The sequence below is a fragment of the Triturus cristatus genome, chromosome 7, assembly GCF_964204655.1.
Source record: "Triturus cristatus chromosome 7, aTriCri1.1, whole genome shotgun sequence".
Classification (NCBI taxonomy): Eukaryota; Metazoa; Chordata; class Amphibia; order Caudata; family Salamandridae; genus Triturus; species Triturus cristatus.
The window spans coordinates 1,622,587,272-1,622,610,220 of NC_140590.1; the positions used below are offsets into that span (position 1 = coordinate 1,622,587,272).

General features: G+C 43.0%; 1 protein-coding gene across 4 annotated transcripts in view; it reads right to left on the bottom strand.

Annotated features, from left to right (window-relative positions):
* Positions 1-2,758: 2,758 nt before the first annotated feature.
* The window catches only part of SDCBP2 (syndecan binding protein 2), a 63,716-nt gene continuing 43,525 nt past the window's right edge, over positions 2,759-22,949 (bottom strand). For 3 of the 4 annotated variants that reach the window (XM_085619575.1, XM_085619577.1, XM_085619576.1), the window contains exons 6-9: positions 17,980-18,155; positions 16,602-16,773; positions 5,213-5,304; positions 2,759-4,261 (exon numbers count right to left, since the gene is read on the bottom strand). In XM_085619575.1, the coding sequence (XP_085475701.1) occupies positions 4,207-4,261; positions 5,213-5,304; positions 16,602-16,773; positions 17,980-18,155 (495 nt within the window). In that variant the 3' untranslated portion in view covers positions 2,759-4,206. The remainder of the gene's footprint in view (positions 4,262-5,212; positions 5,305-16,601; positions 16,774-17,979; positions 18,156-22,949) is intronic. The other variant, XR_014966872.1, reaches the window with a different exon arrangement.

Genomic DNA, 22,949 nt, shown 5'->3' on the forward strand with positions numbered 1-22,949 from the left:
CCAGACGGAAAGAGTACAGACCACCAAGGGCTAAATCAGTCCCATAGTTCTGAAACTTTAATATGTTCCTATGTCGGTCTCTTAAAGACCTATAGCACAGGCATAACACAGTGATGGATCAATTAATATTTTACAACTCTGGTGAAGGCAGGAGATCGCTGTGTGCAAGGGACCATGTCCTCTACGTGTAAGGGATGTTTCCTCTGACACAAGACGACTCTTCCGCAGGGCTTTTCTTAGGTCTTGAAGCCACTAGTAAACCCATGTCTACCTTGTCTTAATGCACCAAGAGGTCAAGCATGGCTCACCCAGAGCAACCTTAACAGGGTGTTTTACCAAACACGTGGGAAAGAATTTTCAGATCAGGGGTCTGTACGTTTTCACTTGTATTTCTAAGGTTGTTCGAATGTGTTTCATCCCCATAACTGGCCACGTTCTTGTGAACCAGTTTGTTGTCAAGTGTGGAATGATGATATTAAAAACTAGAGAGGGTATAGTCAGTGGAGAGTAGGCATGGTCATTACAGTTATTAAAGTTATCCATGGCAGCTGGAACACTGTGCTCCAAGGACTGCGGTGTTACTGTGGCTTGGGTCTGCCCAACAGCCAGTCTCCCATGGATGAGGACACATCACCTAAAGCCCGCACTTTCTGCTGGAGAAGTTTTCGGCCTAGAACTCTGCATGCCTCTTTAGAAAGTGAAGGAGACTGCCTGGCCCTGCAGTAGGAGAGACTGTCTAGGAGGATAAGCCAGAAAAAGTGGACTGTATGGAAAAGCAAAGCCGGAAGCGGCCTGTGCTTCCAGTTTTTCTCCAAATATGTACAGCTCCTAAAATTGAGAACTGCACCCAAAGTCTCCTCAAATTCCACAATTGGTGTGTCTACCCGGTGGCTGACATAGACTGCCATTTGGTACTAATCAGAGAGAGCTGATGTCTCTAAGAAAGCCGGAACATGCACCCACTGTGCCATCGACCTAGTGGGGGCAGCACCTGCTTTGCTGGAGGGCTCTTCTGCAAACGGGTAGTGGAGGGCCACAACAGCTGAAGAGTTCTTAATCGTTGTGACAAGATCCGGCGATTGACATTCACTCAATAACCCTGTTTAGAAGGGAGGCTGCAGAAGCATGCTGTGCCCAACCATTTCCATAACCACTACAGAACCAACACACAAGCACTTTCGGCTTCCGCCTGCAATCGGAACAGAGAATCTGCAACACGCTAACTCAAGCACCATGACTAGACTGTTTCTGCCCACATCAACAATGTGGGTTAGAACAAGCAAACAGACTGACTGTTCATCTGAAACGTTGTGGAATGTAATCTGCACTTGTGCCTAATCCATGCCACTGCCAAAGAACACTGTGGACTTTACCTATTGAGGTTGTCCAAGCTAAAGAAAGCACTGGAGAGGGGTAGTGCCAACACGGGGAAACCATAATCATGGATTTCAACTTGTATGCGCAATTTGGATTGTGTAGGATTTATTTCTGCTGTGTGATTAAAGCTCCTTTCGGTGATGAAATGACACGCTCTAGGTTGGATAGCACGCGTCTGATTTAGAGTTTGGCGGATGAGTACACTCCATTACAGACATGAAGGATATCCCATCTGCTGTATTAAAAGTGCCATTGGATATAATGAACTTGTAATACGGAGGACGGGACATCGGACACGTTTGTGACAGAGTAACCCATCTGCCGAACTCTAAATGAGGCCCCACGTTGTGTCTGTTGGTTGATTGTTGAATTCTGATCTGTTGCCGATCACGCTACCTCCATGAGAAGCCTGTGACTGATCCCTCTCGCTACACTGAGATCCAAGTGCAGAAAGGGTTCTACTTGTCCTGGTTTACTGAGCCATGGTAGGACAGGCCCCAGGACACTAGTGAGAAACAACCTCAACACCACAGTTGGGGATAAGTGACACCTGTGAGCCCTGTGGCCCCGAAATGGGTTCCAACAATATCCTAGCTGTACAGATTATGGCTAGTTGTGTGTAAAGAAAAATCCAATTATACTACTACTACATTTAAATTCCCTTTTAATATGTTGCTCCTCCAAAGCAAAGAATTTTGAAGACTGTTATTTTAGGTTTCATTGCAGAATAAACTGAGAGAGGGCTGCACAGTATGGACAGAAGGCACGGATTCCACTTATGTCCCTTCGTAAATCTGTCTCTAGTAGGGTTGGGTTCAGGGACTGAAACAAAAGCACAACGCGGCCCAGACCACTGGTCCCCCCTTCGAAGCCAGCAGCTCATGGGAACTCGTGCTCCATTATGATCGAACTGTGAATGTCATTAGGATGTGCACAGACCAAAATGTATCATAAAAGGCTATAAAGATGTTTTCGTTCAAAGAGCCCTAAGCGCCAGGAGATTCAGGGGAGTGCTGAAAGCTGCAAAATCAATGACTGTACAAAGCTCTTAATGCCTCCCTAGAGTATTCAGCACAGAGGCAATTAGACATCTAAGTCATAAGGGACCAGTTTCCAGGTACTTCTCCAAGAGTTTCTAAGGCACTGCCCTAAGTGACTGTTTACACTGGTGCCCTGTTGTCTCATCCAGATATGAGGAGGTAGAGTGGTCTTTACTAATGGAGGAACGTGCCCCGGGGGCGCACAGAGAAGCATTCGCCCAAACCATGGTTATGTCCTGTAGAATTTTGTTGCCCAGAGTAATAGGGTACCTGGGTCGGAACGGAGGTCCCCGTGGGAACATCTGAACTACAGAAAGAGTGGAAGGACAAAACAACAAACGAAGAGGGAATAGATTACTTTATTTGTATCGCGATAGCAGCAACGTAGGACGGTTGCTTCAAGGCACAAGGAGTACAATAGATATAATAATTTGTGCACAGGACCTTAAAGGGGCCTGTGCACGACAGCACAAAACTTCAACAGATAACGGCAAATGTAACGGACAGTGTGAGGGGAAGCGTAGCTACCCCATCCAGGAACAGAATAAACTGTAATGCAAAAAGGCTGCGACAGTTCCGAGGTAGAGAGCCAGTGAAAGGTGCTAGACTTCTGTCCACCGGAGCACCTTGGAGAAGACAAGCGTCCAGCCATAGATGTGAAACAGGTCCACAGAGCTTTGGATAGAAGGAAAAGGTTTGATGACAACAAGATTTGGGTATTGAGTTAAAAAGGTAAAACAACATTCATATCTACACTCACACAGACATCAAAACAACAAGAAAGTGTTAATGCAAAATACAGCAAGTGCATAATGACATAAAAATATAGATATCATGACAGCAAACATAACCCTCCAAGACAAGGGAAAGCAAACCGGAGGGCCTTTACTCTGTGGTGGAATGTGATGGATTTTACCCTGGAGGGACTTTCCTCTGGACAAATGAAAGTCATTCAGCTAGAAGGGTATATGCCTTAAGAGGCACCATGCTAAGAAGAAAGCGTTAACTCTGTGGAGGAGATGGTCTTTTACTGCTGTCATTATTTAAGGCATGCGCTTAGCACGACAAGGAAACCGATGGTCTGCGACCAATGAGATGCTATTAAGCCTTGATCCAGGATCCACAGCTTGGTTTCAGTCCATGGGCCATGCACACAGACTATAGGAAGCTCCTTCTCTAGCAGCTGGCACAGTGCTCTTTCAGAGAGGCTGGGTCCAGCTCTTCTTCAAACACAGCGACTGCATGTGCTATGACTATTGCAGTCCTGTCTCTTGCATTTATTTCCAGTTGGATTCAGCTGTATGCGTTCGGCTGTGGGCAGTGCTTCCAGGCAGTTATCCATAGGTGGTGGAGTGTATTTATTTCATGCGACTTGTACAAGTAGTGGTTTCACGTTCAGAGGGGGAAGAGGGCGACGCGGGTAATTCTTTTTCAGAGTAGACCAGTCAGGCAGGGCAGTCCTCCACTGCCACCCATTTCTCTGAATTTGGAGGACGTTCTTCCAGATAATGTTCTGCAGCAGGTTGAGTCGGGCGTTTGTGCTTCTGAGGTGGACACAATTGATTCACAAAGTCACCCATTAGACTGGGGGTTGTAGAAATAGAAAGAGGCTTTGAGAAATACACTTGGAGTGGTGAAGCAATCATGTCTATGGGGGGCATTTAACTCAGTTGTGTTTTCAAAGCCAGGAGGCACATGCAGTAGCCCCACCCCCGCAGGTAAAACAATTTTTACATTCAGTCCAGCGCGGGAAGGCTCATGTGCAACGGAAACCTCCAGGAAGCGGAAGTTACACCTCTGGGATGGAGTGATCCATTGAGGATTTCAGCAGGCTTGATGACATCCTAAAAAAATAAAAATGAAGAGATTTAAATTGAATTGTGATAAAATGATCAGTAAGCAAATGGTGGACAGGGCACTTTGTGTAAAAGGCATAGGCTAGCCCCTGACCACTATGCAATAAAGTATTCTTGAAGCATTTTGGGACCCCACGAGGAGCCTACACTGGTTATCTTATATTAGAACATTGGAATGTTGGGAGCCCCATTGAACACAATGGAGTGCTCCATGCATCTACAGGCCGGTAAAGGCCCGCAAAGCAACATTCCAATGTTGTTTTCAAAGGCCTCTCGGAGCCCGAGGGAATTTAAACCCCGCGAACTCCGAGAACCCTTCGGTGGCAGAATGTTCTAATAGCCTTATAGCACTTCGTAGCTGGGCTATACCGGCTATTAAATTCCCGCTCCCTTGTTAAAGTCCCTCACGTTCGGCTCTGGCCTTTAACACTGGAGCGGGCCTTTTTTAATAGCCGGTATAGCCCGCTACGGAGGGCTATAAGGCCATATTAGTAAACAGCAAGAAGTGGTGGGAGCTGGCACCACAACTGCAGCCTCAAACCTTCCAAGATGGTGATCTCAATTTTCAGTTCAGTGCCCTACAAACAGCATCTTGAGAAGAAGTGGTTTCCCTCCATCTGCTTTTGAAGTTCCATCTCAATCCCTGTGCATCGACCAGTGTTTATCTCCTCTGCTTCTCCCTCCTCAAACTCCCTGAACCTCCTGTCTGTCCTAACGGAGCCTTCTCCATGTGTTGCTTTCCTCTCCTTCCTTTCAGAATCTGCTACCCTTTCTGCATTTCATAATCCATATGCATCCCACTCCCTTTGGCACCTCTTTTTGTACTGTCCTTGGCATCTGCACTCCCTCCTGCTTGGGCATATCCCTAAACCCAGTATCTCGTCTAAGTTTCTCTACTTTGCTAGCCCCCCCACCTCTGTTCTCCAGCCACCTACTCACTTTTTCACCATGTGCTCATAGATCACGCAGGGAATGATGGTGACTGTGATGACGTCTCCGCCGGTGGTCAGAATATCTCCCACCTGACTGTCCTGCAAAGAAATAATCAGAGGCCATTAGGTCATCAAACATGCAGAAATCTCCTAGCGAAATACAAAGATAAACGTTCATTTTTTGTATTAAATAATGAGATCCTACACTTTAAATATTAAATTAGGATGGGAAGAGCTCACGAATACTAAAAAACACAATTTGTTACACCACCCAGGAGCACAAGAAAACAGCGGAAGCATACACTATACTAAAAACTGAGATATTAGCCATGTCATCGCTTTAAGGGAAGTGCTGTTTGGATTATTACTAAAATGGGGATATTACGCTCCTTTAATATGTGGTACATGGTGTCAAGATTTAGAGTTTGTGTGCCTACAGTAAAAGATTGATGCATAATCTGTACACGACAACATCAAAATGAGTCTGTCAGACATACTCTAGTAGGTAATTCTCTGTGGTGCCTTTTTTGCCTTTTTCAGTACATTCTGGGTACTGTTTACTACCAGTATCCTACTGCCGGGGGTACAGTTGCATTCCAAGTGGATAACAAAGTTCCTTCCTTCGTACTTTTGATACTCTATTGGTGGAAAGTGTGCCCCCCTCAAAGATTATGCCAAGAGCTGGCAGGATCAACCAAAGCCAATGCATTCCTTAAAATGTGAACTTTCCTCCAAATACTGGTAAGTAAATCTTCCAAGGATTTCTTAACATTTCTGGAGTGAAGAAGAGTTAACAGGTGTAGATGAAGATCCCCAAACCTTTCCCCACAGGATAAGACACCTCCTGATGTTAAGTCCCTGTGTATTTTTTGTAGAAATTCATTTGACTTTTTTGCCATTCAAGACACAGGGCCGGATTTAGGGTTTGTTGGACAGAGCGGGGGACATTACCTCCGCCTCCCTGATAGACTACCATCTGCCAGATTTATATAAGACTGCTGGGCCAGCGGTCATCTCTACAATAAAAGGAGCAGACACACCAGTGGTTCCTTTCAAGGTACAAAGATTTTAGTGGACAGCAGACGTCTGTTTAGACAGTCACTCGCCAAACTTTTCCAAGGTTTTTGTTTTTCCGAAATAAACTTGCAAAGCAGGAGTTTGTGATAAAAAACACAAAAGGCTCCCACATCTGGAGAGTTTTCTCCAAGGGTGTAGAGGTCACTATTCTTTTTCTGTCCCTCAGCGCAATACCTGGCAGTGAGGGACAGACAAAAAGACATTATACTGCCCATACTAAATAGGCTGGGCGGTGTAATGCCCGGAATCAGATGGCTCCTACTCCATCAGATGAAGCTTTCTGCATGGAGCCTCCGAACTCTTAGGGTCTGTCAGTCTCTAAATGAGGACGGTGGACTGAGGGTTTGGTGGACAGAAGTACCTGGTCCATCAAACTCTAAATTGTTGTTAAAGCCTCACTTGGACAGTAGTATTCAGCATCAATAAGCTGAGATTTTACTGTTCCAACGCCTCAAGCGGACAAACATTTTTATTCATTATATGGTGCCTCTAAAATGACGCAGCGACTGCAGACCAAAAGTGTTGTGTCATATGGGTCATGGTAGCAGTGAATCAGGCACTCACACCCTAGTGTTTTCATACTTCTCTCCCTATAGTCCTACGCTGGCCTTACAAGACCAACACCCTCACCCGGTTTCGCTAACTTGCTATCTTCCATAATTATCTTTATTTCCCTTGAATGATGCTTCCATGTTGGTGCTCTCAAGGTGGCCGTGTTTATGGACCATCCACTAAATGCTGAATCATCATCACCCCGTGTGCTAAACCTTCAGTGTGAAGACACTCTGGGGCTGCTTGTGGTGGGCGGTGGGTACTTCGTCAAGATGGCGGAGGACATTGCGCTTGCCATCCCGCTGGACCTCTGCCTGCCAAATCTAGAGTTGTACGCCAGTCCCACGTAAAACTTATCATTGAGAGGAACCGCCGCCACAGCAGGAACTGTCCATGTTATAAAAGGTTCACGGTCAATACGCCGAACAAGATGGTCCTCTGTCAAACGTTTATGTTTTTCAAAAAGACTCTCCCAAAGCAGGAGTTTGTTACTGAAAAATATATTCACTGATTACCCCCACACCAATGGTATGTGGGGGGTGGTCATTATTTTTATGCTGTCTCTGACTTTGGACAGCAAATAACTTAATACAAATTTTTACTAGTGTCAAGTTAGTTATATTTTTAAAAATCAAAGTGACATCCGGTTACATTCATATTTTTGCATTCATGTTATTACTTATCTTTTTAGTTAACATATTTTGGATATGTATCTATACATCTCTAATTTTATGGCAAGACAGGAGGCTGTCATTATGCATTAGTACTTTTATTCGCCACCCCTGTAGCACTTTAAAGAACTTAGAACAGAGTCAAACAACAAACTCTAAAATAGAACACCAGAGTCCCATATGATCTTAATGTCCGCCATCTTCTTCCTCTTTTGTTTGCTGCTTCTGGAGCAGATAAGTATTGTTTATTGGGGTTAAGAAAAAATTACTTAAGGTTTGATATTATTGTGAATTCTTAAATGTTTAAAATGTCCAATTTATGGACATTAAGTCTGTTTTAATGTGTTTTATTTATAGAAAATAAATTTATAGAAATCAATTATTAATAATATTTAATTTAAGTATATTTGTATAATGAGGATATGTTGGATCGCTTTATTAGCGTTTTTAGCGCGAGTGAATTTACATAGGTTAGGTAGAAAAATATTTATTTTAAAAGCCTACCGTTGCGGACGCGAGGATGAGAATCCTCAGCTTATGCGGCGCGAGTGAGCGAATGCGGACATCTTATTTTGTAAGTTCCAGGTTTATGTTGGTAGCGCGAGCGTGAAATGCTTTCCGTATGACGCCCATTTTGTTTTTGAGAATTCCGAGCTTGTGCGCATGCGTGGGGGTGTAGCACAGTGCATTTATTGCGTGATTATTAAAAATGAAAGAGAGTTTATTTTAAGCTCTGGCATAAGTAGAGGTTGCGTTGACCATTTAAATATAACTTCATGAAAAGGATATATGAAAACGAAAGAAATCGTTTTAAAAGGAAAACGTGAGAAAGTGAATGACAAGGATTTAGATTGTTAGGTTCTTTTGTGGCGATTGGGATATTTTTTATAGCCGATGGGGGTAGTTGTACAAGATTGACAAGTGACTGGGGAGAGTTGCCTAGCAACGCATAACTGTAAAGTTAACGGAGGAAAAGGATTCAGTCAGCTGCTGTAGTACTACTTTATAAACTTATTTTAAGTGGAAAAATATAAGGAAAATGTCAGGGGAAGATACTACAAGTGATTCTGGGAGTCTTTTGACAGATGAAATTAGGAAGTTGGTGAAGGAAGCGGTAGGAGCAGCCTTAACTGGTGTAAAGAGGCCTCCTTTGAATGATGAGGAATTTTTTTCTATGGATGAGGAAGGTAATGTACAAGATGTAAGAGGAAAATGTAAGGAAAAGAGGAGGCACCTTGAAGGCGGTGCAGGAGGAAGTGGAGTCCTAAGCGGCTCAAAAAGTAAGAATGTTCAGAGCAACTTAAGAGATGAGCAGGATTTTACTGCAGACAAGAGTGACATTGATGATTATGTTTTGGATTTGGATTACAACGATGATGTTAATGATGAATTAGGGAGTGAATCATCAAGTAAAAGAAGTGGTAAAAAGGTTATTGATCCTTTTGGAAAAAAGTTGTTTGATCCAAAGGATGTTAGACATCCAAGGGGGTCAGAATGGTGGTCGATGAAACATGTTTCAGAGTATATACAATATTGGATAAGAAGGCCTTTAGAAAGAAGTGAGAGGAACAATATGAGGGCAGAATGTTCTCGCCCGGCGATTGGTGAAAAAGATGCCTTAACGCCAAATTTAGACCCGGAAATAATAACATATATGTTCAAGATGGGGAGAGATCCTAGAAAGGGTCTGGAAAAGGCCTTGAAACAGTGTGAAGATAAAATATTGGATACTTTAGGTTCTCTCTCTAGGATGTTTGATTTGGTGGAAGAAGCATATCTTAAAGCAGAGCTTTCCAAACTATGTGTCCCGACACAGTACTGTGTCGCCTGCCATGAGTGGGTGTGTCGCGCTAGTCTGCGGGCCGATTAATGCTCTAGTATTGTAATCTGCAAGTACGTCGTAAATCCTAAATGTGTAATTACATAAAAAACCGTATGCTCTAGTGATGTGTCTAAATTACACACTATTTTCCGTGGTGTGGTTTTATTTGCATCTCGCACACAATAGCGTTCAATAAAAGCACTGGTGAATTCATTTTATTATGTTAATAAGCAGGATGGTCTGCGCATGTCCGTGACGCACTACTCTAAGGCAGGAGAGGAGCTTGTGCGTGCGGCCTAGTTCCCTTTGCCGCGCGCGTTTAACATTGAATGCGCAGTAAGTCCACGGAGCTGCCTCTGCATCCCATGCGCTCGGTACGGCGCACTTTTAATAGGTGAGGCAGCCCGGAGACGAGGAGCACTGCCCGGAGTTAAAGTCTGTTCAGAAGTGTTTAAATGACATGCGGGAAGGTAGTTTCACCAACTTCAGACTGCCGAGTGTGTGGTGCCAAAAGCTTGAAGCAACACCCGTGAAACTTTGAGCTAATGCCAACTGGCATCCTTTAAAAATGCCCGTAGTTATGCATACCTGGGCATTCATCACACTGCAGCATTTTCATTTTAAATGCATGTATATGAAGACGAACAGAGGAGAAAATACTGTTTATTTTATTCAGTCCGTGACACACCAGATGGCAACACTGAACCATGACACATGTTATTATACATTTTATATATCACGTTTCATTTAAAGATAGCTTGAAAATTTGCTTTTTAAATAGGGAAAAGTTTACTGAAAATCTCATGTGAAATACTGCACTACGTATGCCCTTTGGTTGCCTACACCAAAAAGAAGAGAACAAGATTTAAGTTTTTAAGTTAAAGGTGTAGATTAGAATTAAAAAAGTATATAGCTTTGCGTTATGGGAGCTATTGTTTATGATGCTGTCTTCAAGGTGCAGATAATCATTTTGAGGTTGCGTTTTAAACTTTCATGAATAGATTGTTAATTTTGAAAAAGTACAAAGGTTAGGTAGGGCCAGTAGAAATATACAAGTATGTGGCTGCAGTGTAGAGCAATGAGGTACGGTCCTACCTTCATTATGTCCTTGTGTCCTAATACGCCTGTACAAAGCCAACCCTTAACTCCCATTCCAGTTACTACTAGAAAAACTTGAAAGTAGATGCGTTTGACAGATTTATAGATTTTTTGGGGGGGTTCTAATCACAAAAGTTCCATAAACATGCATTTTCAGCCTAAAACTCAAGCAATGGTTAGCCTTTTAAACGCCCAAAGCTTGTACATTTTTGGGCACTCTTAAACTCCAATCAAAAACTCTCTCACCCTGGAAATGATCAGAAACTTACATCAGCCAAGAAATGAGGTAATTTGATAGGGGTACACGACAGGCCTTTCTCCTCAGGAGATGAAATATAACTCAGCACCCATACACCGACCTACTTTTACAGATGCTCATTTACTACTCTTTTTTAATTGATTCATATATTTATAATTGTGTACTGTAAAAGGTTGAATGATGGTGTGACTGAGTTCTTGGAGTGACACTGCATACAGGTAAATGCTTTGTTTGTCCGTGCATGAGGGCCAATGTGTAGTGATATGATGGTGGATGTCAGATGTTGTTTATGAACATGTACCATTGCAGGTGTCTGATGCAGGATGATAAGTGTGTTGGTGTATAATGGTGCATGTGTGGCCATTTGATGCTGGGGTAGGGATGTATGTTGGTGGGTGTGGGCACATGAAATTAGCCATGTGTTTGTCCGATAAGTAGTGTGTAGGCATATACCGGTGACTATGCCGATGTGTAATGGTGGTTGGGCAGTCCTATATGATGATGTGTGGATGGTCGTTTTATGGGGGATGTGTTATCTTTTAATGGTGGGCTTGTCAACATATATGGCTGACTGTGAGGACATTTAAGAGATGTTGGAGGTGTTGGCATATAAAGTAGTTAATGTTTTACACTGTGTCAAATGTTACATTACTCTGATGGTGAGAAGACTGGGTGCCAGGCATGACAGTTAAGGATCAATTAGTATGGTGGGGTTGGGCCCATGAGGTAAAGGTAGCACAATTCCTCATTAATGTTACGCCTTGTTAATTTTTATGGCAAAGGCACTGTTAATATATTAGTCAGCCTTAACACCCATTCAACTTTAGTGTTTTTGAGGAATTTACAGGAGTTTTGTTGCGATGTGGTATGTGTGGAAGTATGGTGGTGTGTGGAGTATGAGCGTTGGTTGTGTTGATACATGGTGTTCTTTGTGTGGCTGTATGAAGGGGTGTTGGCGTAACCTTACACCCAGTTTTGCCAGTCACTGTCTTTGTTAGAACAGATTCACAATTGCTTGATTAATTCCTGCTTTCTCAAATTTGCTTGAAAATGCACCATTTGCCCACTATTTTTTCTAAATTTTCTCGGGGTGAGAACCCCCGAACCCCTCTTAGGTAGTTCGGGCTCACTCGCTACGCTCGCGTTACCGTGTCGCAAGATGAAGATTGTCTAAAAGGTGTGTCACCAACATGAAAAGTTTGGAAAGCTCTGTCTTAAAGGAAAGGATTTAGATATTGTTTTATTAAGGAGGTTGGTGCCAAAGGGCGATTTGTTTCCTTGGAAACGCAAATGCGGGTCTAATTGAAGAAAGAAAGAAGGCTGTGCTGTTCAAAGTCAGTCCTAAATTAGGTGTTTTTGCAAAGAAAGATACATGTGAAAATCCAAATGGTTTATTATTTGGAGATGGTGCTGTGAAAGATTTAGGCAAATATGTAAATACGTTTACGTCTCTGGACAGGGTCCAGACAAATATGAGAAAAGTTTTTAGTGGAGGTGCTTCAAATAGTTTTTTCGGCAGGGCTGGAAGGAGAGGGCAACCTTCCGGCCGGAGACTATTATAGGTCCAAATACAGTTATTCAAGAGGAGGAAGAGGATCGCATAGTCAGTACAGCTTCTATCCTCAAAGAGGAAGAGGTTATCATACAAGAGGTTCTAGAGGAAGAGGTTAGTCCTCAAATCAAGGAGCATGTAAGTTTAAATACCAAGATTTGTACTGGTTCTATCCTGGAAAAGGTGGGAGGAAGATTGAAAGATTTTGTAGGAAAATGGAAGGAGATAACGAAGGATCCTTGCAAGGGTTTTGAGAACAGTGACAAGGTTCGAGATAGAATTCATAAATTTACCTGATCAGTCAAAAGAGCCAAGAAAATTGGTTTTCAACGAAAAACAGGAGAAAATAGTATTAGAGGAAATAGAAATTATGTTGAGGAAAGGAGCGATTGTTGACATCTGAGAAGACAAAATAGGTTTTATAAGTACTTTGTTTCTGGTGGAAAAAAGGAGAAAGGTTGGAAGCCAGTAATCAATTTGAGGGATCTTTTAAGGGATTTGTTACAAGATCTACATTGGATGGTGAATCTAGATCTCAAAGATGCGTATTTCTCAATTCCGATGGGCATCAAGAGTCAGAAATACCTCCAGTTCAGATGGAAAGGACGGATTTACCAGTTTGTATGTTTGCTTTTCGGTCTCTCGTCCGCACCATGGTGTTTTACGAAAGTGATGAGAGCAGTGGTTGGTTTTTTGCGAGAAAGAGGGGTGCGGATGATTGTATATTTGGACGATCTTTTGATCATGAATCAGGATGTGACAGAGCTGAGAAATCATTTGAAGATGGTTAAGAACTCTTGCAATCGTTGGGTTTCATAATAAATGTAGAGAAATCAGTGATGATTCCTTCTCAGTCAATAGAATTTCTGGGGTTTTTTTTGCGGATACGGTCAAATGTATGTTATTACTACCGGAGAAAAAGATAAAGAAAACTAACAGGAAGTGAAATCTTTATTGAAAAGAAATTTGGTGAGTTTGAGAGAGATTGCAAGAGTCATAGGACTTTTATCATCGTCAATTCAGGCTGTGTTTCCAGGTCCTTTACATTACAGGGCTTTACAACGTTTGAAGACCTCAGGTTTGGCAAAAGGTCTATGGTATAGAGATCGTGTACAAATGTCAGAGGAGGCGAAGATAGAATTGAATTGGTGGTTGGAAAATTTGACTGCATGGAATGGTCAGGCGATCTTTGGTAGGAGGCCAGATTTTGTAACGGAAACAGATGCAAGCAATCTTGGTTGGGGAGCTACTCGTATGAGTCAAGAAACAGGTGGTGTTTAGAATTCAATGGAAAAGAAGGAACATATAAATTATTTAGAAATGAGGGCAGGTCTATTTGCTTTACAAAGTTTCAGGAGTTTGTTCCGTGGCAACTCTGTTCTTTTGAAGATGGACAATATCACCGTGGTAACTTTATATAAACAAGCTAGGAGGGAGCAGATCAAAGAAGTTGACAGAGGTTACTCAAGAAATTTGGGAATTTTGTATGGAACACAAGATTTCCCTTCAGGCGCAGTATCTTCCAGGTCAGGAAAATTTAGTAGCGGATTGGTATTCAAGGAATTTGATAAGACTTCAGCGATTGGATGTTGAACAGGGACATTTTACAGGAGATTCAGTTACAGTTTGGCCCTCAGGAGATAGATCTGTTTGCCTCCAGACTAACATATCAGCTGAAGGAGTATTTCAGTTGGAGGCCGGATCCAGGGGCGTTTGCTGTGGATGCATTCAAATAGAGTTGGAAAGAGAAGAAGGGATATGCTTTTCTGCCTTTTTCAATGATTCAAAGGGTGTTGTTGGAAGTGAGGAAGCAGGTTGTTCAGATAGTTTTGGTAACTCCTTTTCGGACAACTCAGGTTTGGTTTCCTTCATTTCTGGAAATGGCTGTGGAGGAGCCTTATTTAATTCAAGCTCACTATGGAATGAATGTTAATAGGTCGAGAAGGAGAGGAACATCCTTTGGTTCAGGAGGGTTTGCTCAACCTTCTAGTCTGGAAGATATCAGGGGGTCTGTTAGATTCGCAGATCTTTCGGGAACAGCTTCAGACTTACTCAAAGAATCTTGGGCACCAGGCACAAGGATGAGATATAGAGGAGCGTGGACAGTTTGGTCACGTTGGTGCTTGAAAAGGGATTTGGATCCCTTGTAGGCCAATGAGATGAAGGTAGCAAATTTTTTAGCAGAATTGTTCGAGAAGGGTTTATCTTACAGATCTATTAATTGTTATCGTTTGGCGATTTCAGCTGGACATGTTTTGATTCAAGGTTCATCGATTGGAAGGAGTCCTGTTGTCTGCAGGATTATGAAGGGAATAAGACTGAAGAGGCCTCCAAAAGCGAAATATGATTCGGTCTGGGATGTGAATTTAATTTTCAAACTATTTGAAAAATGGTCGGGAAATAGGTTTTTGGGTTTGAGAGAATTGTCATGGAACATGGCATGTTACTTTGTCTGGTTTCTATTAAAAGAGTTTCAGATGTTAAGGCTTTGGATGTAAGTAGAACGTTTTATCAACCTCAAGGTGTTATGTTTGAAATTTGGAGGAGAACAAAGACTGTCTAGTTCAGTTTTTATATCCTATGTTGGATGAGTATCCAAAGATTTGTATAGTCAGGTGTCTTAAGGAGTATGAGAGTAGAGTAGCAGAGTTTAGAGCAGTTGTTGATTTCTTATGTAAAGCCTTTCAAGGCAGTATCTACTGCTACTATAGCTAGATGGGTTAAAGCGGTTATGAAAGAAACTGGAGTTGATCCAAGTTGTTTTTCAGCACATTCTGTTAGGGGTGCTATGGCTACTAAGGCATTTGTGAGTGGTGGAAATCTGAATGACATATTGAAGGCAGCAGATTGGTCAAATGCAGAAGTTTTTAGGAAATGTTATTTTAGACCAATTGAGCATGTTGCAAATAAAGGTTTGGTAAGCTTTGAACATGCATAATGATAGCCTCCTGGCTTGCCATAAAATGCCGATTCTCATAGATTAATTGCATAGAGAATTGTGATTTTATTAAAGACAAGGGGGCTAGCATTATCCCTCCCTCCCTCCCTATGTTTATGGATAACTTTTGAGTTTTTCTTTACAGGATGAAGTAGTCTTAGGAAATGAGTATTTAAAATTTCTTTTACTATTCTTGTTTCTTTACAGAAAACTGAATTTATTTGTGGAATTTATGTTTTGGTTTGGAGTTTTACAGAGAAGAAGAATGTTATTATAATTTAAAGAAGAAGAAACAAAAGAGGAAGAAGATGGCGGACATTAAGATCATATGGGACTCTGGTGTGCTATTTTAGACTTTGTTGTTTGACTCTGTTGTAAGTCCTTTAAAGTGCTGCAGAGGTGGCGAATACAAGTACTAATGCATAATGCTAGCCTCCTTGTCTTTAATAAAATCACGATTCTCTATGCAATTAAACTATGAGAATCGGCATTCCTGCATGAGATACAATTAAAGTCTGCTTGATACACAGCTGGCGATTCTATGCACCATGAAATGGAATATGAAGTGGATAATCCACTGAGGCATCTCTTGCTCACGAACCATCCCCATCTTTAATTTTATATCCCCCCTTTATATTTAGTTGGCTTTAATGTTACTTATGTTGGAAGTAGTGACGACAGTAGTCTCAGTCAGTGGCGTAACAATAGCCCCTCCAGCCCCTGTTGTGCGAGGGGGGCCCGAGCTCCAGGGGGGCACCTCTGGCACTGTGCATGGGCGGGCATGAGAGCTCCTGACTGGGGCTGGAGCGTGAGGGGCCCCCCTCAAGTTTCATTATGCCACTGGTCGAAGTGGTTCTGTGGTCAATTGAGTAGTGCCTCTAACCGATAACATGCGAGGCGATGCGGAGACACTTGTGACATTCTATCATGCTCTCCGGACATCAAATGAATGTTGGGATACAGGAAGAGAGCCAAGAAAAGAAAGGATGATTCGACAACACGCGAGGCGATACGGAGACACTTGTGACATTCTATCATGCTCTCCAGACATCAAATGTATGTTGGGATACAGGAAGAGAGCCAAGAGAAGAAAGGATGATTTGTACCATTATCTTTGCCTTACTGACGTTTGCTGAAGAGACATTGTATCAAATCTCATTGGATGAAGGCTTGTACTTATTTTGTCTGTACTGCTGTGCTGTCAGACTTTTATCAGTAACAATACATAGATGAAGAGGAATCCTACATACACACAAACACACATGTATGCACGTACGTACACATGTACACACACACGTGAAAACTAACAAATATGCCCACATAGGCAAACACGTGCAGACAAATCCATGCAGATAACCTTGTGAACATAAATGCACATAGTTGCACCCACTTTTGCAGGCGTGCAAATTAAAGGATGCTAGGTTTACCTTGAGCCCGATGACATTCTGTCCATTCACCTCACATAGGTAATGGTTGGTCAGCAGCCCGTTCCTCGCTGCAGAGCTGTCTTTAACGATGGAAGTGATCTTGCCTTTCTTATAGATGAAGCCAACATGTCCCGTGCTGTCCTTGTGCATGGTGATCGTTCGCTGGAAAGGTCTGTGTGGGAGAGGGGGGTGTTAGTTCAATATGAACAACTGGAATCTGAAACATGCAAGGCGTAGTCTGAGGTAAGAGATGCACTGCAACGTTATCTCTGCCCAGTTGTGACTGTGTCTAGTCAAAACTGGGAATGATGGACATCATTCTTGGTAACAGTTACCACATGGCACACCACTGCCAATGTCAAGACCAAAGTTCAGTATTAGCAGTGTAAGATAGCATATAGGATAGGCAGTGTTTGAAAATGATATTTATGATTATATTGTCCACAAGTCATACCCAGGCAGAGAATAAGAGCGGATGAGCCTGGTGGACTAGTGAAGGCAAGGCTCTAGAATAGGCCAAAGTATCTGTTTGTACCAGGGCACAACACTTAAAGTGTGGCCTTATAGTGCTAGCAATGCACGGAGCCAACAGTGCCTGGCACTAAAGTTCACTGTGAAGTGCATAATCAAGTAGGTGTGGTCTCCACACCCAGACAAAACCAGTGCTAAATTTGAGCCAGTGCTTGGTACAGGCACTTAATTGTCAACACCGGCACCTATGACAGCTGCAACATGGTGCGGCTGTTTGTGCAATTAAAAGATGAGCAGAACAGCGGTTTATAAACTCAATAATTATTAAAAACTACTAATACCAGCCGCCCAAGCCATTCTTATGGTTCTGGGGGCTCGAACAGCCTGAAATATCACACTTGTGGCAGTGGACGGTTAGTAGTTTTGTCATTGGCAGCGCTGACAGTGGCAATAGGTGGTAGAAGCTGTGGCTGTCTCCTGACGAGGGCCCTGGAACTTATTTTTTTGACAAAACGACAATTCTAACTGGTGATATGGCCCAGTCACCCATAAAACCTACATGTATGCTGATTCAGTCTTTCAGGTTGATCATCCTGAAGCAGTCGTGCACACACGTGTAATTATTATATTACTGAAGTCTGATTCGGACTCAAGTTCCACGGTGAGGTTTATAAAGCATCCTGCTAATCAGTTTAGAAATCTCATTGAGATTAAAGCTTACCATCAACACCTAATGTAGAAGATGGTTAATGATGAAAAAAGACTGTTGCATTAGAACAGCCCCATTTACCCACAGCACTCCATCTGAACTGCTGTCACCTTGAGTAATGGATATGCCCTGTTGAAGATTTGCACCGTTTGAATGTTAGAATTGGCCATTGGTCATTCTACTGTGTCTCCGGCTCACCTGTCTCGTACAATCATGCTGATCCGGTCCTGCGATGCCTTCTTCAAAGCCTTATGGGCCTTGTCTGAGCTCCAGCCGGCACAGTCCTGCCCATCAATCTGCAGAACCTGGTCTCCAAAGCGCAGGCCAACGAGGGATGCAGGAGAATTGGCTTGGACCAGCTGGACAAAAATTCCCTGTGAAAACATAAGCAGCACAAGACCATGAGACCTCCTCCATAATCAGGGATGAAAATAAATGATGGATATTTACACCTTTTGGTATTATTGCTCTAACAGTTTTGGCTGTCACATGGCATCATCTACTTCCTTACAGTACAGCTGTTCACTGTCTTATGGTAGTAGTACTTCATGCCAAAATATGCAGCCCACAGCTGATTCATCTTGAGTTCATAGGTGTTCTATTTACAGAGGACTGATCTAGCTAGAGAAGTTCTGTACAACATGTTGCGGAAGAATACAAGATTATGTGCAAAAAGGATCCATGGCAGACAGAGGCAGAACATCAACTGAGTGTTGCCCAGGTGGGCAGAAGAAGCTGAGAAGGCTTTATTAATGATCAGTAAAACATAATTCAAAGCAATTTGTCTGTTCTCGCAATTATAGAGCGAAGGTGGGATCCTGGTGTCCGAAGCAAAATGGCTTCGTATTCTATGGAACTGGTGAAGGCATACATCAATGTTTTTCCTTTTTAGCTCTTCTTCATTACTTGTATTTCATTGGCTTGTGGATATTTCCGGTTACGAAGCCAAGCTGAGAGGAGTGCCCCTTGTCACTGCTTTCTGTGTGATACAAAATATCTTAAGGATACTGCCAGCTTCGAGTAGCAAACAGTGTAGATTTATCAAGATGATCTACATACGTATTTGATTTCCTGCAATTCTTTACTGAGAGGTGCAGCTGCAAAGAGGAGACTGTTTAGGTAGTCAGGGTGGGATCAGGGACACTAGTGACTAGGGTACTGTCGGAAGCCAAGTTCGAGAAGACCTGAGCTTGAAAGGCGGTTCTGAGGTCTGCTTTGGGAGATAAGAATTTGCATTCCCATAATACGAGTGGAGTTGATCATCTGTGTCTCAGCTTTCTTGGAAAAGAGGGTTTTAAAGGAGAGGGTGGAGTCAATTCTAAAGCTAAATAATTTTGCGTGTGTATTAATGAGCCACTTTGGATTTTGCGCTTGTTGGCTGTGATTGGCAATGAGCAAGAACTCCATCTAGGGTAGGCTCTTGATGTCCAGGCTTGGATCAAAGATTGGATAATAGAGAGCCATTCTTTGAGCCAGTCAATGTTTTTGATTGTGGTGATTGTGTGTCATCGCCATATTGGGAAATCTTAATTTCGTGGTTGGCAAGAGGAATTCCAAGTGGCTCCATATTCAGACTGAAAACCACAAGAGAGAGGGTGAATCCTATAGAGGTACTGCAGGAAACTGGTAACTGTTTAGATCTTGAGGAGTACAAATGGAATAGCTGGTTAGTAGCGACCAGAGTGATGAGACACAAACCCACGAGAGCAATGCCGTGAAGCCCATGTGTAACGAAAGAGCTTGTTGAAGGCTGCTGAGAATTCAAGGAGGTCGAGGCGGCAGGGTCATCTTGGCTGCAAAGAGAACTGCACTGTCCACAACTTGGATGTTGATTGTCTCTGTGCAGCAACCTGGTCTGAAGCCTGGTTATTGTGTAGAGAGAGGTGAGCAGTGTCTATATGCTCTTGACATTGGATGGCAACAGCTTTTTAGTTCAATTATTTTACTGATGAATAAATAGTGAGCGATGTGTAGATTGTTGAATAGTTTATCTGGGTTCGCTTTCTTCACAAATGGGAGGTTTTGCTATGTCTAGAGAGTGCCTATGAAGATACAAGTCAGACACTGATCATATGAGTAGTGATGGGAGCGGTTTGCCGGTGAGGTGTTTTGGCAGGGTTGATGGCAAGGCCTTGAGAGTAGTAAGGATGGCTGTGAACACTGCACATTATGAAATTGAACTAGTGGAGCATACTGCATGGTGGGGTGACATCAGGATGATTTATTTGCGATACTGCGGGTGGTCTGGATTTATCTATTATATAAATAACTTGTTGATGCCGTTTGCATTTATCTGTTGAGTATTTTGAAATGGTGGATCTGGAAGTGGGAAGAGGCCTTGTTTGAAGGCTCTGAACCGGGCATTATTTATTTTAAAAGTTTTATATAGCGCTAGCTTGACCCGTAGGTATCAGAGCGCTTTACATACATACTGTAAAGAAAAACAGATGGAAATTGCATTACGTAGTAGGCAGGCAGTAAGGAAGCAGAACCAGGGCTAAAAAAAATACAGCATGGAAGATAAGGTGGTTAACACAGTCCGGTCCCCCACTATCCTTGAATGTCAAGAGAGGAGTAAACTCGGATAGTGAAGTCTAGGTTAGTTGACGTTGGTCAGGAAAGTATTTGTTAAGGAGATGGATTTTCAGGTCCCTTTTGAAACAGGAGAAGGAGGGGTTGCATCGGAGGACTCTAGGGAGAGAGTTCCACATCCTGGGAGCGTTGCCAGAGAACGATCGGTATTGTGTGGTTTTCTTTTACAGTTTCGGAGGAATAAGAAGGAGTGAGTTGGAGCTTCTCAGCGTTCTGGATTGACCTGCTCTTACCAGTTTGTTGTTCAGGTAGCTAGGGGCCGGAGAGTGGAGGATTTTGTGCGTGATGCAGGCCAGTTTGTAAATACACCTCCCTTCCATGGGAAGCCAGTTGAGGGAGTTGAGAGCTGGAGTGATGTGTTCAAATCTTTTTACTCCAGATACGAGTCGAGCGGCCATGTTCAACACTGCCCTTAGAGAGGCTAGGTGAGCTTTTGGAGTCCCTGTTAGGGTGGCGTTCTCGTAGTCGATTTTAGAGAGAACTAGGGATTGGACTACTGTCTTGAGGTCATCATGGGGAAGAAAAGGTTTCAATTTCTTGAGGTGTATTAGAGAGAAAAGAGCACTTTTTGCAGAGTTTTTGATGTGGGCCTCCATAGATAAGTTCTTGTCAAGGGTGATGCCTAGAGACTTAATTGAGTCGGATAGGACAGTTTAGGGCGACCAGATTCTTGAGCCACTCTTGGATTGGACGATGGTTGCTTTTTGGAGATAATAGGATTAGTTCTGTTTTATCTGGGTTGAGCTTTAAGTGGTTAGCGTTGAACCAAGTTTGGATCTCGGTTAGAGTGGCATTGAGGTGTTAGATGTCGCTGGGAGACTTGATTTTGAAATAGATTTGGGTGTCATCAGCGTAAAGGAGGTTGAACTCATCAATGTGTTTGTTGAGTTGGTGGAGAACGCATTTCTCCAATGTTTTTGCAAGGAATGGGAGGTTGGAGATAGGTCTGAGGTTGTTGAGCTCATTAGGGTCGGCCCCTGGTTTTTTGCGAATGGGGGTGATTTGTCCAAGTTGAAGGGAATCTGGGACACAGACCGAGGTGAGAGAGGCGTTGATGATTTTTGTTCCAGAAAGGGGAAATGGTATGGTTAAGTTCTTTTATGATTGTGGATGGGATGGGGTCCATAGTGTGGGAGGAAGGTTTTAGGTTAGAAATTATACTGAAAACCTCATTTTCCGACATTAGCTCAAAGTCTGACCAATGTGCATTGTTTTTTTGTTGGAGGCAGACCTGATTGTCCTTGGTAAGAACTCTTTCTGAATGATCAGGGGTGGTTAGAGTGGGGCAGGTTAAGAGGGAAGGAGGGTTAGAGGTTTGGATGAAGGATTGATCAATTTGAGACTTTATTAGTGAAGAAGGTGGCAATTTCTTCACAACGCTCATTGGTGGCTTCGATTTCTTGAGAGGGAGTGCAGTTAGTTTGGCTTTTGACAATGTTGAAGAGTTCTCTCGGTCTGCTTTTTGCCAGATCTAGTTGGCTGCGGAAGAAAGACGCCTTTTCATTGAAAATGTGTTTTTTGTATACTTGCCGAGCAGATCTAAGTTGCGCTAGGTGTAAGGTCGAGGGGTTTAGTCTCCAAGACCTTTCCGTTTGTCTGAGTTGACGCCTTTCCTCATTCAGATCCACGTTAAACCAGAGTTTAGATTTAGTTCACCTCAATTGTTTGAGTTTGAGAGGAGCTACTTGGTCTAGAACCTCTGTCATTTTTTAGTTAAAGTGTGTAGTGAGGTCATCGGCCGTCGATTATGTGGGTTGGAGTTGAAGATAGGCATGAATCCTGGATTCAAGTTCGGATAAAGGGATTGCTTTGATATTTCTGGTCCAGTGTTTAGGTTTGTCATCACGAATAGGTTGGTGGAAGACAAGTGCATCAATCTTGAACAGAATAAGGTGGTGGTCGGACCAGTCAATGGGAGAAATCACTCTCAGAGAGACCAGATCATTGTTGGTAATGATCGCATCCAGTGTTGCACCTTTGATGTGAGTTGGTTTATTGCAGAGTTGTTTGAGGTTATATATTTCAAGTAGGTTGGTTAGGTTCTGGGCAGTGGAGTCTTCTGGGTCGTTCCAGTGGATATTGAGGTCACCCAGGAACATGTCTTTAGTGTTTGTCATGGAGAACCGTGATATTAGGTCTGTTAGTTCTTCGGGGAAAAGGGTACGCTCTCCAGGAGGATGGTAGTTGGTGTGGAATTTGATGGGTGATGTGCCCTTGGCAGTGAGTTCGACACCCAGGTATTCAAACGATAGGTATTCTGCAGGTTTAAGTTTGGTAATCTGTATTCCTGCCTTGTGGATGATGGCTAGTCCTCCCCCTGTTTTGATTAGTCTGATGATGGTGTACCCTGGAGGGGTGAGAATGTCAAGAATGGGGGTGGAGTGGACATTGAGCCAGCATTCAGTGAGGAAAGCGATGTCAATTTCTTCAGCGAGTAGAGTTTCAGCAATGTCTGTGCCGTGTTGTACTGCTGATCTGCAGTTGAGGAGAGAGAGAGGACGGGGAGCCTCGATGATGGGGGGAGTACGGTGGATAGAGGAGTATTGAGCAGGAGGTCTAGGCGAGTGGACATTTTT